This window comes from Phlebotomus papatasi, chromosome 2 (assembly GCF_024763615.1).
Source record: "Phlebotomus papatasi isolate M1 chromosome 2, Ppap_2.1, whole genome shotgun sequence".
Classification (NCBI taxonomy): domain Eukaryota; kingdom Metazoa; phylum Arthropoda; class Insecta; order Diptera; family Psychodidae; genus Phlebotomus; species Phlebotomus papatasi.
In genome coordinates this window covers 109389769-109405812 of record NC_077223.1, presented here as the reverse complement: position 1 = coordinate 109405812, position 16044 = coordinate 109389769, and the positions used below count along the sequence as shown (strand labels likewise).

At 33.3% G+C, this 16044-nt stretch overlaps 1 protein-coding gene across 2 annotated transcripts in view; it reads right to left on the bottom strand.

The window, feature by feature from the left end:
* Positions 1-12793, bottom strand: part of LOC129800782 (ras-related and estrogen-regulated growth inhibitor) — a 36015-nt gene extending 23222 nt beyond the window's left edge. The window contains exons 1-2 of one of the 2 annotated variants that reach the window (XM_055845419.1): positions 12643-12793; positions 12265-12501 (exon numbers count right to left, since the gene is read on the bottom strand). In XM_055845419.1, coding sequence (XP_055701394.1) covers positions 12265-12352 — 88 coding nt within the window. In that variant the 5' untranslated portion in view covers positions 12353-12501; positions 12643-12793. Of the gene's footprint in view, positions 1-12264; positions 12502-12642 lie in introns of those variants that run through there. The other variant, XM_055845420.1, reaches the window with a different exon arrangement.
* Positions 12794-16044: the final 3251 nt, after the last annotated feature.

Genomic DNA, 16044 nt, shown 5'->3' with positions numbered 1-16044 from the left:
AAGAGCATTTCAGACCATTCGTGAACCCATAGCCATATGGCCCGGCTTGAAGTATTTGTTTTCCAACAGATAATTTGCTCTGCAATTAACCACGTCACTCAACAGCTCAATATTTGTTAATAAAAATATTTGTCAAATGTACCACGGTGTTGACAGTGTCAAGAAAGGGGCATAATCATCAAAATTGTACCCGACTGAGGTGAGATAATGGGGTTTGTGGGTGGTTGGGTGGCATTTTCTCGTGTGTGCTGCTCTCTATTGTGTCACCCCGGAATGTTGGCAGTTGAAATAATTCAGGGAAAATATGCAAATTCAGCTGCAGGCATCGCGTATGGGAAAATGTTCCCATGGCTCCATATCACTTCCTTTGGAGCGCGATTTTTGCATGTGAAATAAATCGTGGGGAATTTTGGAGTTGCTCCCCATCCTCAAAAGAAGATATGGGGTAGAAATGGAGTTGTTCCCAGAGATTGTTGGAGGGAAATATTACACTGCAGGTATTGTGTTGAATACACTTGGGATTAATTCGCATTTTCCTCCGGGTTTCCGCCTCGACGCCGCGTGATGGAAGTTTTCGAGTTGGAATGCAGAATTTGTGCAACTTTGTTAATTCAATTTCCACCATATACACCAAAGCCAATCTCCCATCTTCTTTCGCCATTCAGCTGTGATTTTTTAACTATCACAGCTTCTGTGATGCTTCACGGAAGATATGAGCATCTCTAATTTCCTAAAATTTGCAGCAGCCAACATCGGAAAAGCCATATCGCTGTAGAACGCTTAAATTTCGATTTCAAACGAGATACCGTAGATGCGGGTGACTTTTCTTGAATTAAGGACGATCCTTAAGTTTTAGCATTAAAGAAAAGCTTTCGAACAGCAATACGGGTTTCAGACCTAATGCCCTAGACACATTTGCGACTTAAGCCAGGAGATGGCTTAGCGTAATTATTATCAAAATAATGATAAGATTACATTTCCATCAGTTTCTGACTAATTCGTCTCTTGGCATAAGCCGAGAAACGGCTGAGATAATGGTAAATTAATGGAAATGTACATACTCTAAACATATTTTGATAATAATTACGTTAAGTCATCTTTTAGCTTGAGTCATAAGTATGTCTAGGGGATAAGTATTAGCCATATGGCTCAACTGTTTTTAATTCCTTATCAGTCAAGATATTTTGGAAAATTTAACTTAGGATTAGATTATTAAGAACGAATGACCTTAGATTCTCAAAAAGCAATAAAATTGGTTGCCATTTAGGATTCTGAGCGCATGTAGATCGCGCGAAAATGCTCTGTTTAATTCGAAATATTTCGTACTACAAAAAGACCATTAAGTTATATGTGATTATATATCCGAAATGTAGATACTTATTACCTTTCTAGATTAATAAAGTTATTTATCAGTATAATTTATGAAGAAAAGCAAAGATTTTCTTTCATTTAGGCTTTCTTATAATTTTTATCGGTTCTAATCTTTAAGATGTAGTCATACCCAAGGGGCATTTGATATCCAAATAATGTATGTGTCAAATGTAACCAACATATTTTCAGCGTAATCGAGCTATTTCTTAAAAATATAATGTATGAACTCAATGGATGTATATTATCTGAAAATTATGTGCGTTGAATGCCAGTATAATAACTTGACTAAAAAATATATAGAAAGTATCAGTTATTTTCTACTAATACATATAATACATTTCGTTTGATAAATTCCAGCTAAAATATTGTTATTTTCCCTTAAAATTACGACTAAATATTTTTAGATCTATAAACAAATCATAATATAATCTATTTTTGAGTGAAAATGTATAAAACTATGTCAAAAATTTCTAAAGTATATTTATCTTACATAATCATGCCATTATGTTCACATAATGTCGTGAAATTGTATGAGCATCATGTTCTGATATATTTTAGTCACATTTGCTCCATAAAATACACAAGTTATATACAACTTGCCTTCTTTTTGTATGACGCTCCCAGATTGTCAAATTCTGCTTTGTTTATTAAGCAGAGGTTCATTTCTGAGTGAAAACTTGTGATAAAAAGTGATATTTATTATAAATTAAAGTCTTTAAGTGCACTAGCGTGTACAGTAAAGTCGAGCACACACATCGAAGAGATCAAATTTGACGAAGTAAGAATAATTGATAGAAAAATAGTGAATTAATACTGTATTCGTGAGAACTAACATTTTGTTTCTTTAATTGCAGTGTAGCGATAGTACAAGCACTAAAAACAGCTTCCTGATATTCTATCGTGAAACTAAATTGCAGAAGAAGTGTCCAAAGTGCAGAAAAAGTCTATCAGATGCACATAATTTTAGTGTTTTGACATTGCTTATTGTGAAGTGATATTATTAATATAAGGAGTCTGGAGCATATTGTACGACATAATGTAAATATAATCACAAAAATATGTAAAAACGTGTTTTCTTCTATATTTCTTATTTATTCAGGTTATAATATCTTGAATTTATTTTATCGGAATAAAATGAAAATTATGGCGTGGAAAATTATAGAAAATTGGCGGTACTAAACCCAATTTCATTGAAAAACTGTGCAAAATATATTTGTGTGTGCCAATATTTGTCCACAATTGTGTTTAAAGTGATGTTCTATGAATACACACAGTAAAAATCTGACATCCATAAGTTTTTTCAATGATACGATGGAAAATGCAATAAATTTATTCAATTTTATTTTCTTTAATTTCCCAGCTTTCCCTTAAGAATTTCAGGTCGGGAAGAAAATTTTGTTCACTAATATTGTGCCCCCTAACGCAAAACAGTCGTTGCATTAAATCCTCATACGCAATAAAAATGCACGAGTCACAGGAAATCTGATTGAATCGTTGTGGATATAATTGAAAAATGTTTAAACAAGTCTTAAATGAAAATAGAAAAGAAATGACAATTCTACGATCAGTAGTCATAAAATTGATATTGTATAGTGATTATATTTTATTTAGTCATAATCGATACATTTTACCGTACAAGATGACGTGATTATATCTTAAATAAATAATCGTTATATTTTGCATGTCAAAATTCCCCATTCACCCGAATATGGACATCTTTTATTCGGTTATATAGAAGAAATTTGTAAAGTCTTCGCCATAATTTTTGTATAGATGTCAGACATCTCTACTCATTTATAGCGATAAATGCTCATTGGGTAGGGCTTGACTTCAATAATTCATTAAGATTTTGAAATTGCAAAATTCAATTGATTTTCAGGAGAAAAATAAAAAATCGGATCATATGCAACTCATAACCGATTAGTATGGATTCAGTCTTATCAGGGATTCCAAGACCTTTATATTGAAGTCAAATTTACCCAAATCGGTTGAGGAATAAGCTGTGTAGAACCATTTAGAACTTTGAATTTGAAAATCCGTTTTTACGAAGGATTTTCGTATATCAACGAAAGGTTCGCCTGTGTTTAATATCAACTACAAAAGAAATTGTGACAAGTGAAAAAAAATTCACAGAAACATTTTAATTTTTCTGGAAATTTGAATTCCTTCCAGCATTTTTATTAGACTTAAAGTGTGGCCTATAACCAACTCAAATTCACATCTTTCAAAAGTGTGCAGTGGTGACCCAGTCTCCCCTAATCTGTAGATTCATTTCTAATTTTACAATGTTGTTGATCTGCTTTAGGCTCTTTCAAATTTAGCTTCCAAACTAGACATCTAATAGGAGAATCATATTTCCAATAAGTTATAACAGGCTTATTACTATCTTTCCTCATTCTACCGAGAGGTGTTTAGTGCTAGAGAATGGAAAAATCTCCCCATTTCCCCCCCATGCTTAGGATATATCTCTAAAGACACAGAAGGAAAAGTTTCGACCGAAATTTCTGCACAAGCCAAATACCTTGTGCGATATTGCGCCTCGAGGGTCATGATATGCTCCTCTATTTATTTTCCAATTTTATCTCAATTTCCGCTTTATGTTGTGATCTTCCACATGACTCCACGTCCAAAGGCTCCATCCTCAGTGAAAACTGAGACACAATTGTGTGGAAAGTCCCATCAAATTTCCCCATCCTGCACCCTCAACAAAAGCCAAAAGGTGCGGGAAAATGATGCGATATCCTGAGATTTCTTTTTTTTACTTTTTTGTGCAAAAAATTCGCATCTGTGGAAATTTTCTTAATTTTATTCATTGTTACCATCAAATTTTTATCCTGCCAGTGGGACCATTTTGGTTGACTCTTTTGAATACTATTGGCAATTTTTTGGGTGGTTATGCGTTGTCCAAAATGAATTATTCAGGAAATCACGCCTCGATTGTGGATATACTTAAATATTCATATTTTTGTTAAATGACTCGTTTGGGGAATTTTAAATTGGCCTGCAGAAAATAGCTGGTACTCTATAGACAGAGAGCTTGGAGCATGACTCCAAAATGTTCTTCGAGCTCATTATCTCACGATAAAACTATGAGTGAACTATTCTGTAGAGTACTTGAACTCCATTTGGAAGTGCTGTGAGTTCTTCTGGTGAATAAACCCAAAAAGGACCAATTAGAATTTAAAAGTTTCAGCATAGCTGCTCAATGGAATTTCATTTGCGACAAGAATTAGCAATTATAAATTTTACATCAGAGAATTTAATTAAAGAGTCTATAAATTATAGGCATACCCATTAGATTATGGCTTAATAAATATTTTCGAGAAAAAAATAAATTAAATTAAATTGCAAAATAGATTTATTTTTTGAATTTAACTGATCAATTTTGATTTTTACTAACCATTTACTCCAAAATACTGTAATTCCGATTCAGTCAAAGCCAAAGTTATAGCTTCTTAAGATCAATTTATTAAGAGGAACCATTCAAAGCCACAGTCGTTATCCCTAACTGTTTGGCCTCTAATACTAATCATAAGCACGAGGCCAGAAACACGATCGGCAGTGCGTTATTTTTAAGAAAATTATAATAGCAAAATTCAATAAAAATTCTATTTATTTGGAAATCAAGAGTCGAAATATGAATAGGCAGAAATGCGCCACCTTCGGACTTCGGACGACTGAAGCTTCGATCAATCCACTTTTTCAATATATTTTTAAAGAATTTTACCCATAACAATATGATATTTTAGATAGTCAAATGCATAAAATTTCAGATAACTGAAATACCTTTAGCAGTAACCTAATTATATTTATCTTAAATATTCGAAACCCAAGTAACAAAATCAACATAAAAGAGCATTACTCTCAAATCATCGAACAGTCAAGAACATTACATTCTTTTGTAAATATTTCTAAAGTAAATAATAATGTATTTTGTGATAATGAAATTGGTTTCACGAGAACACTTGTCGGAGGTAAATTTACTTACGGAAATTTTACGTTAATTTCACGTTAATTTTCCTTCTCCCTAGCATAAGCGTTTTATAATTTTTCCGAGGCAATAATTACTCGTTTTAGGAAAAATATGATAGCAAAAAGGTATTTAAAATTCGATTCTTTTAATTTTGAGTCTTATAAAATTTAATTCGCTTTTGAAGTATCTGAATTAGGGATCATTAGGTTAACCATGAAAAAATTGGGAGTCAAAAAATAATTTTTTCTGACTTTAGAGCGAATTACAATTTTACACAATCGTCCTTAAGGAGGAGCCCGAATTACAAGGTCATAAAATTCCGTATTCTTTAGTGAATAAATCAATAGATAAACTATTTAAGAATAGGGGAGACTTGGCCACATTTAGCCGGAAAATTAATTAAATTTTCCGGGATTAGATTTTTCGGGATTTTAGATTTTCGAGGTTTTGACTTTCGGGATTTTGGCTTTTCGGAATTTTGGCTTTCGGAATTTTGGCTTTTCGTGATTTTAGCTTTCGGGATTTTTGCCTTCGAGATTTTAGCTTTGCGGGATTTTAGCTTTTCGAGATTTTAGCTTTCCAGGATTTTGGCTTTTCGGGATTTTGGCTTTTCAGGATCTCGGCGTTCGGGATTTTGGCTTTTAAGGATTTTGGCTTTTCGGGATTTTGATCCATTCATGATTTTGGCCTGTTCGGAATTTTGGCTGTCGGGATTTTGACTTTTCGGGATTTTAGCTTTTCGAGATTTTGACTTTAGGATTTTGGCTTTTCGGGATTTTGGCTTTTCGTGATTTTGGCTTTTCGGGATTTTAGCTTTTCGAGATTTTGACCTTCGGGATTTTGGCTTTTCGATATTTTGGCTTTTCTGTGTTTTTGGCTTTCGGAATTCTGGCTTTCGGAATTCTGGCTTTCGGAATTTTGGCTTTCGAGATTTTGCCCGGGAACCATTGTAGTGCATTCTCCTTGTTTGTGTCCTCTAGGAGCTTGCGATGGTCAATCTGTTTCCAGCTGATCATAGTGCGACACTAGCAGTTATTTTAATAAAATATTAAACAAATAAATATACGACTTGGATCTTAAAAAATAAATACCGCAGTGGAAAAAACCTGTGTGAAATGCACAAACTCGTCAATATGAATTAAAGTACTAAAACAATTTATTACTGCTTTTATGTAAAAATACATTTGAGGTATATGATCCAAGACCCGAATTCGAGCATTTTGCAAAGAAGGACTCATTGCCCCTGATTTTTATTGCATGATAATGGTGAATGTAGTGCTATTTGTGAGAAAATCCATGGTAAAACTGTTGAATACTGGATTAGAATTGAATTTTGATCTCTCGCATCTGATGCTTATGAGCGCCAAAAATGGGGCACGTTTCAGAGGTCTAGACACTATTTTGGATACTCATTGGAACAGTTTTGGCATTTTTCGGGGGGGAATTTTGTGGGGAAAGGAGGGCATTTGTGGAATATTTGCTGTGGCAATACTGGCATTTGTATGTAAACATCAATTGCTTTTCACCAAATACTCTCACGCGGTAAATTCGCGCCAGAATTCTGAATGGAGAGCACAAAAGCCAATGCATCCTCCTATAATTTTCCCGGTAAAATTTTCCCCCTAGCTTTAGTAGTCATATTTATTTGGATGTATTGGCGGGGGATTATATTTAAACACACGCCAGAATTTATTATGACTTCACGGTGGATTGTACAATTAATTACATGTGCTTCGATGGAAGTTTCGTTGGATAATTAATTGCTGCCTTTTCACTACATTGACTGCCCCATTTCATCATTAGACGCCTCTTTTTCACCCCCTATGCGTTCTATACCACGAAAAAACGCCTGCCTGCCCCCCAAACCTTGGCATATAGGAGAGCAAATGATGGAAAAAACGGCTCGTTTTAGGATGATTTTTCCTACGGCAGCAACACATTAAACACACACTCTTGGCATCGATGGGAAAAGATGGAAAAGGCAAAATCTATAATTGGAGCCTGGTTCTCTTGTTTACAACCCACCAAGCATCGATTGCGCGACTCTGAGATGAAAATTTTCTCAAACTCTTGCTACCCAACTCTCGTTCCGGCCTCATCAAAATCAATCATTTCCAATTTGTCTCTATGTACAGAACACGCCGCATAATGTACACAGAAGTCGGATGAGGCTGGTACATAAAAGTGACACGAGGCCACCATCGGAGGGAGGCTGTTTATTGAGGAAATTACGAACCAACGCTTGATGCCTCTAAGCATGGTGTTTGCAGAAGGAATTCCAGAGAAAAGTTACACTCTCAGCTTTCTCCGCAAGACTTGCATATACTCAGAAATCGAATTTAAAGTCGAAGATTTGTTGCTCTTAAATCACCTTCAAAGATGGTAAATATTTTTGAAAATAAAATAGAAGTGAAGTGTACTTCGCAAAGTACTTGTACTTGCTAATATATATTCTACTGAACAGTAAAAGTGAAAGAGTAAAGGCCCATATAATCGAGGATATTTCGAAATGCACCACACTGTGCTATGCACGGGTGAATCTTGAACATTTTTTTAGCACATGAATACCCAAGAAGCATTTTTTTCTTAATATAGTCTTGTAGAATTCCCTAAGTAAGACATTATAGAACCAAAAATCTTTTTATTTGCTTATAACGCTCTTGATTCCATCACTGAGATTACTATAAGTAAAGTGCCGCACTCTTAAGGATCTTAAAAGCTTCTATAGGAATTTCAACAAAAAATTCTCACTTTAAGTCTTTTAAAAGTGCACTAAAAGACAAGTTTAATACTTGGTTCTATAAGGCAGCTATTTTGCTTCTTGGGTATCCTCATGTGCTTCTGCATAATCAACTTTTCTTTCTGCTAGATACTGTCACGACGATTTGATGGGTTTAGAACACGACGGGGACTGGGTAAAACAGTCGTGACATGAACCAACACAGAGAAAAATTGATAATGCTGAAGTACATGAGAACAGCCATGTTCTAAAAAAAAGTGTAACACTGAGAAAAAAGAGGGTGCGATTAACTTTTTTCTCGTAACTTTAACATTTTTAGATGTAAAAATATATCAACATTTTTTAATGTTAATTTCATACCTTTTTAAATGTAAAATTAACATGAAAGAGTGTAACTTTAACCCATAATACACCTAAAAAGGTTAGTATTTACACCGATTTCGGATAAATAATGCAGGGTAAAAGTAACATTTCCGGAATGTTATTTTAACTTTTTCGGAGATCTCTCAGTGAAGGAAAAAGATTTCCCCTTTTCATTTGTCAATGAATAGCAACATTAAGGATTAAACGTCCCCCATTCCAACTTTTAAAACATGATTTTAGATGAAAAAGGAAGAGAAGGTGAAGGTTAACGAAGGTCAAGCTCATAAAGAGAAGGCCAACTTAAGGTGCTATTGGAATGACAAATGAACATTTTGCTTAACACTTTACTATTTTCAAGTGCTTCTGCATTATCGACCTTACTTTATATTGGTCATTGGTTCCTGTCACGACGGTCTAATGCTTTTAGAATACGACAAGAACTTGGGAGAGAACATTCGAGACAGGAAGCAATACAAAGAAAAGTCGATAATGCAGAACGATTTGAGAACAGTCATGTACTAAAAAATAAATATTCATTTTTCATTGTAATATAGCACTATTTTGTAGAATTCCTCAGGCAACGTATGTCACTATCTCTAACCATTTCGTCTTTAACTCTTCCAACGGCCAAATAGACGGTAAAACAGCATTGTCATATTGATCATAAAATGTCAGATTAATAAAATTTTTTGAAAATGAACTATGTTTTTTGCATTTTATCTTTTATTTGCCTTTTAGTATCATGGATTCCCTACAAATATATTTACATTTCTTTATTAAACATGAATAGCAAATACACATTTTCAGTAATTCGCAATGCGTTCTACATTTTTAATCACAGATAAAAAGGCTTGATATACATTTTTTTGATACAACGCATTATCATTTCCTGCAAATATTCCATTGAATCTTAAATTTAATTAAAAATACAAACTAAAAAACTTTAGACCACATAAATAATTTAATCTACTATAAGCTGATCTGGATTTAAACTGGCTGTTTTTGACTTTGGAGAAAAAAAATCTGTAATACAGATAAGCATTGTTAAATTATGGATTTCAGTTAAAAGCTCTTCAAATAATTTTCCAATAATTTATGGCTCATTAACAATCCGCAGTAATTTATAGTATTTTTATTTTCGCAAATTCACATTTTAAAGAGCTAAATACATAAAAAAAATTTATGCTTCGAATGAATGGAAAAAAGTCATATGGAAAATGATTGTATTCAGGCAAATTCATTGATGCAAATGTATTGAGGCGCATCAAATCGTGCCACGCGCTGAGCATAATTTTGTATATGAGCAATATAAACGATTTAAAATTGAAAACATAAAGAGACGTTCTATATTATTGAATTAAAAATACCACAGGATTGTTTCTCTTTGTTCTAAAACACAAGCGCATTTGGGGAAAAATTAAATTGATTTCACGATTTTGTATTTTTGAATAATTTCATCTTTAATATTTTTTATATAATGATAATATATGTAATATTGGTAGATAATTAATTTTTAGAAAATAGTACTAAGATTCCTGAAATAGTCTGGAAGTTCTATTAAACTTTCAAGACTTCTTTATATGAGGGTATTTTAATTCAAAGTGTGTATTATTTCGAAATTAATTTTTAATTAAATATAAAAAAAAATAATAGAGAAAACCATTTTTAATCACTAAGTTGATAATACTTGTGAACAGTAAAGCGTTAAAAAAAAGCATGTTCATTTTGCGTTGAAGTAGCACTTCCTACTCTTCATTAACATGACCGTCGTTAACATTTAACTTCTTCCATTTTCTTTTAAATTCCTGTTCCATTTAAAAATAACAAGGGGAATTATTTCTCCTGAACACTGTTTATTAGAACATGGCTGTTTTCATGTGCTTCTGCATTATCGACTTTTTTGTGTTTTGTTCCTGTCACGACTGTTTGATAGTTTAGGAACACTACGAAGATTAAGGTAAACAGTCAGGGCTAGAACCGTCACAAAGAAAAGTCAAAGAGCAGCCATTTACTAAAAAAAAATGTTCAATAGAAAGATTTCGTCTTGTCATGTTTCAATGGAATTGCATCATTATGAATTTAAAAAAAAACAATCTTTATCCTGAACATTTTTTTAAGAACATGACTATCCTCATGTTCTTCTTCATAAGCGACTTTTCTTTGTATTGGTTCCTGTCACGACTGTTTGGTGGTTTTAGAACACGACGAAGACCGGAGCAAACAATAGTGATGAGAACCAGCACAAGTAAAGTCGATAATGCAGAAGTACATGAGAGCAGCCATGTACTAAAAAAATATATTGAAGAGAAATATTTCCCTTTGATTGGATAATTTGGAATCATGTCTATTTTGGAACTGTGAAATTTCATAGAACTTTTAGATAACAAAAGGAAAACAACGAAGTCTTGTAAAGTCTTGTACTTTATCGAGCTTTTCTTTTTCTCTTTGACTGACCATCTGAAACAGAAAGAGTAAGAGAATGTCAAAATTCCAAATCTCTCTTGTGTACATTTTTTAGTACATGACTGTTCTCATGAATTCATACGTAATCGAACTTTTTTTAAGTTAGTTGTTCCCATGACAGTTTGATGATTTTAGAAGACGTCGAGGACCAGAACAAACACCCATGACAGGAACTAACCTAAAAAAGTCGATAACACAGAAGCACCTAACAACCATGTACTAAAAAAATCTTTAAGAGAATTATACAGTAGACTCTCTCAAATTCAGGCATATGGGACCGAAATGTCAGCCGAATTAGCTTGAAATTCGGGCGACAAACTTTTTGAAATGGAACGATTTTTTATTCATGTGCATATAGATATTGAGTTTACAAACTGATATATAAAGTAAATTGCATGAAAATCCCTCAATAATGCAAAATCACGTCAAAACTAAGACAAACCATGCCAAATTTGAGCATATTTGATTCATTTGATAATCTTAATCAAACTTTTTTCAAATTTAACCGCTGCCTGAATTAAAAAGTAACCCGATCTTAAAAGAGCTGAATTTGCGAGAATCTACTGTACCACCTTTCAATTTGCTATGGAATAGTTCAGAGGCGTACAAGAACCGTTGAAACCGAATAAACGTCAAATGAAACATGTACGTCAATGGTCAAAACGCTACTAGAACAAACTTATTTTGACGTTAATTCGGTTTCAACGGTTTTTGCACACCTCTGGAATAGTTCCATGAATTATAAGACGTAGAACGTTTCCTTCAAATTATTTTCCAAAATAAAATACTAAAAAGGTCTTGTAGAGCTTATTTCTTGACCGATTTGGACAAGTTTGGAACCGTTTGAAAGGTCTTTGAATTCCCAGTAAATTTAAAGCGGTTTTAATCATTATGCTCAATAACCCAAGTTTAGAACCTTCTATTTAGCCTAAGTAATACACCAAAAAACATTTTTACTAGTATTCCACGAAGGTGTTTTTAACCCCGTTCTCAATCTCCCCGAGAAAAAAGCGCAATGTTTAAAGTTGTTGTGCTTTTAAATTTTTCAGTTTACCAGACTTTCTGAATCAGCAATTTTCAAGGCTGCATTCCAGGGAAACTCCAAGCCAAAAGAGCCAAAACCACAAACCCACTTTTATCGCTCAGTTAATTAGTTCTTAGTAAATGTGTGTGTCTCCATCAATTAAAAAGCAATAAATCTACGAGCAATGAAAGACAATTCCTTAGGACTGCAAAGGGAGTCAGGATCAGGAGTGAATGAATATCCTGGGGGAGAAAAGTGAAGTGAAAAGCACAACCCCGAAGTGAGTTGCGCGGGAAATTTTTGGTGGGAGAGTGGGGACATTCCACTTACCACTTTTTCCCACCCCATGGGCCCCAATAACTGCTATTTTCACCTCTGAGAGCGATGATTTCTTCCTCCTTATTCCACGCGATGTCATCGTCACAATATCACAAAAGAGTGTCACACACAGGAAGCCCCTTTCCTCCCGAGGGGCACCAAAAAAAAAAGGTGAAAGTGCTTGACACCGGAGGCACTCGAGTGGCAAAGGGAACGACACAACACTCTCACATCACGCAGGAGACAGTCCTTTGAGGAAAATGATGGAAAGCCAAGGGTGTATTTTCCAAAAGCGGCAAAAGATAAAAAAAAAATAAGAGCAACTGAGAGATAGACTTTTATGCAGATAATTAATTCCACAGACTCCTCGTTAAAACACGATGTTCCTACCACTTCGCACGCCCGCCAAATGGACTCTGACGCGAGGAAATACGGGTAATTTTAGACATAGCCGAAAAATTTTCCCAAAACACTTTTCACAATATTTATTTAAATACACATGGTCGTCGATAATGCGCTTGTGTTAAAAGTGCCTCAGTTTTTTCTTCTTTTTTTGTGGTATTGTGGCGTGGGTAGGAAGAACACCTCTGTGGTCCTTCAATTTGCATCCTCATTAATCACCTCACAATTTCTCCGTTGATTGTACAAATCGCTTCACAAATTCCCTGTGCCACTGAATGTTTCTCCGAGACGGGCCATTTCCCTCGCAAATGACTCGAGAGGTAGTTAAATTGTTTACATTTTGCCAGAAGAATCAGAGAAATTCCTCAAGGATCGTTGAAAAATTCAAAAATTTCGAATTCATTCGCGAAACACCCAAGACATGCTCTTGAAACCAATTTCGTCTTCCTAAAATTGCATGCAACTAGTTGTTCTTCTATCTCGTAATAATATTTCATTTATGTTTCACGTTTCACCAAGAGAAAAGTAGCAAATATCGTCGGTTGCATCGACTGTAGTCGTAACAGTATTTCCTTTCCATCTGCATTTGATGCAAGCTACGATACAGACTTTACCTCTTTAATGAAATGCTGACACGAAAAAAATGCAGGTACGACAAAGGTCAGTGAAATCGACCACGATATGCTGTTTCGGCTATTGCAAAAGCAAAATCACGCCTTAATAAAATCGCATGCAACTAATTCCTTTAGCTCAGACGCATACAGTCAAAGTTTCATCCACGTTTCTCACGCTAAAAAGTAACAATGAAACATAGTAAATTGCCGTGACGCTTTTATAATGAACTTTACCAACCAAAACCGGTTAAATAATTAGACCAATAAATTTGGCTAATCTTTCGCTTGATTTATTGTAAGATATTTCACGTGTAGATGCTAAAAGGAATTAACAAGCAGCAAAAATTAATATCGTTCTTAAAGTGTATTAGATAAAGCAGCAAAGACTTTATTAATTTCATTTATTTCATGAAATATTTCAATTATTTCTTTAAGTTATTTAATTTGCATATGACATTCAAAATATAAAAAAAAATCATTAGAAATATATTCATGAAGTCTAAATGTCCATTATCGGACCTTATGATTCCGGCACATCTTTTAGATCACGAAAATTTCATGAAATCAAAATTTACGTCTTTTCTTTTTCAAACGTCACTACAAGTTGTAACTGAGTTTAATCCATTTTGTAAGAGCCAAAATTGGGGTAGATATATCGTCGGTTGCGTCTACATCTGTCGTATCAGCATTTGTTTGTACCTATATTCGGGGCAAGCTACAATACAGACGTCCCCACTTACGTAAAATACTGACGCAAAAGAAATGCAGATACGACAAAAATAGACGCAACCGACGATATTCAAAACGTTTGGAAATAAAAGGAAAATGAATTTTGGTTACATGATATTCTTAGCTTTTACCTCGATATAATTTCTTGAAATCAAAATTCACTTCGCTTTCTTTCTCAAAAGATTAGCTTAAGTCTATCCTTCTCTTTCGGTCCCAAAAATGGACTGAACTAAAATTTGATATTGCGTGATGTTCAAAAGAAAAACAAGAGTGCGAAAGAATAAGATAGACGTATGCAAAGTTTTTGAGAAAGAAAGGGATGTGAATTTTGATTACATGAAATTTTCCTGATTTAACAGCTGTTCCGAAAACATTAACATCAACTTTGAGCAACTTAGAGTCTTGAGAGTAGAAAGCACATATTCCAAAAGGAAAGATAAAATTCTTCAAACACTTTTAGAATTACCCATTTTAATTTGCAAGAACATAACATATAAATAGAAGGACATCTATTTAATTTTATAACGATTTTATTATATTTCTATTAATCCTTCAACTACTTTTTCGGATAGCTAATCCTTTAATTAACCGTTCCTTAATGCGAAAAAATAAAGAAAGTATTTAAAAAAAATACTAAGATTGAAAAAGTCGTGAAAAATATTGAAATTTATTTTATATTTAAGCGTTCGGTTATTTTTAACAATTTATTCCAAAAAATTAAACAGAAAGATTTAATTTTTAAAAATAAAACCTAAAATAAAACAACAAAATCCGCCATTATCTTACAAGTTTATTTTTTTTTAATTCAACTTCACAATATTATGAAAAAAGTTACCAGGAAATTTTCATTAATAGCGTCTCAAATATAAATTTCAAATGAATGAAATTTATACAGGAATGTTTACAATCACCGTTCCAATATTGTCATGAAAAGTGATTTTATTCGTGAAACGTTTTATAGGATCCCGATCCAAATCCCGAAAGCCAAAATACCAAAATCCAAAATTCTGAATGGATAAAGATGGCAAAAATAATTCTGTGTTTTGGGAAATTCTTCCACACATTATTCACTGGAAATCTCATTCCTTTTAAGATTTTTGTCTATTCGGTATTTCGACCCATTCGAAATTTTGTCTTCCCGAGATTTTTGCTTTTCTGAATTTTGGTTTTTCGAGATTTTGGCTTTCGGTTTTTGACCGCCCACGGTTTTGTAACATTAAACAAAAAATAAAAGAAAAAAGAAGTAAAGGATAAAGGATTTTTTGGAGATTAATGGTTAAGGATTAATGGGTTGTAGCAGATGGTGGACGAAAAAATAAATTAAAAGAAGAATTAAAGAGGAAAAAATCAAGAAAAGTCTATTTTTCCGTCCACTATCTGCTATAAAGTATTATTGAAAATATGTATACGGGTGAAGTACAATAAAAAAAATACGACGTGCAACTGGTCTTTGCATGTCACATTGAAAATAGTGTACGTACGTCAATTTCATGCCAAAGCGGCAGAGAAGCCTGTCAAATTCACTTTACAGTGTTTCATTTGTGTTTCATATTTTTACGGGAAGTAACCGTAATTTGAAGTCTTTTTTATTATTATTTTTTTTTATAATAAAAAATTAAAATTAGGTAGTTTGGCAAAGTAATTATTTGTTTATTGGATACTTATTCACAAACAATAATTAACAATTCTGTCGTAGAACAGTTTAAAAATTTCAATGTTTTTAATGTTATTCATAAAGTAAGCAATTAACTTATGATTTAAATCTTCCAAAATTTTACTGCCGTTACTGTGTTATCACACGTGCACATTAAAATTTTAATGTGATTCACATTAATTGTCGCTTGTGAGCGTCCAAATATGTTATTTGTGTCTTTGAGTCACTTAATATTTGGGGTTTTTTTCTATTTATTGATAAAGAAGTGGACTTGGCCTGCAAAAATAAGTTTAAATTTACATAAAGCATAAATATTTTTCACATTAAAAACTTAAAGAGAAAATCGCATTAATTTTTCGCATTAATGCTATAAACCAATTTATATCAAATTTT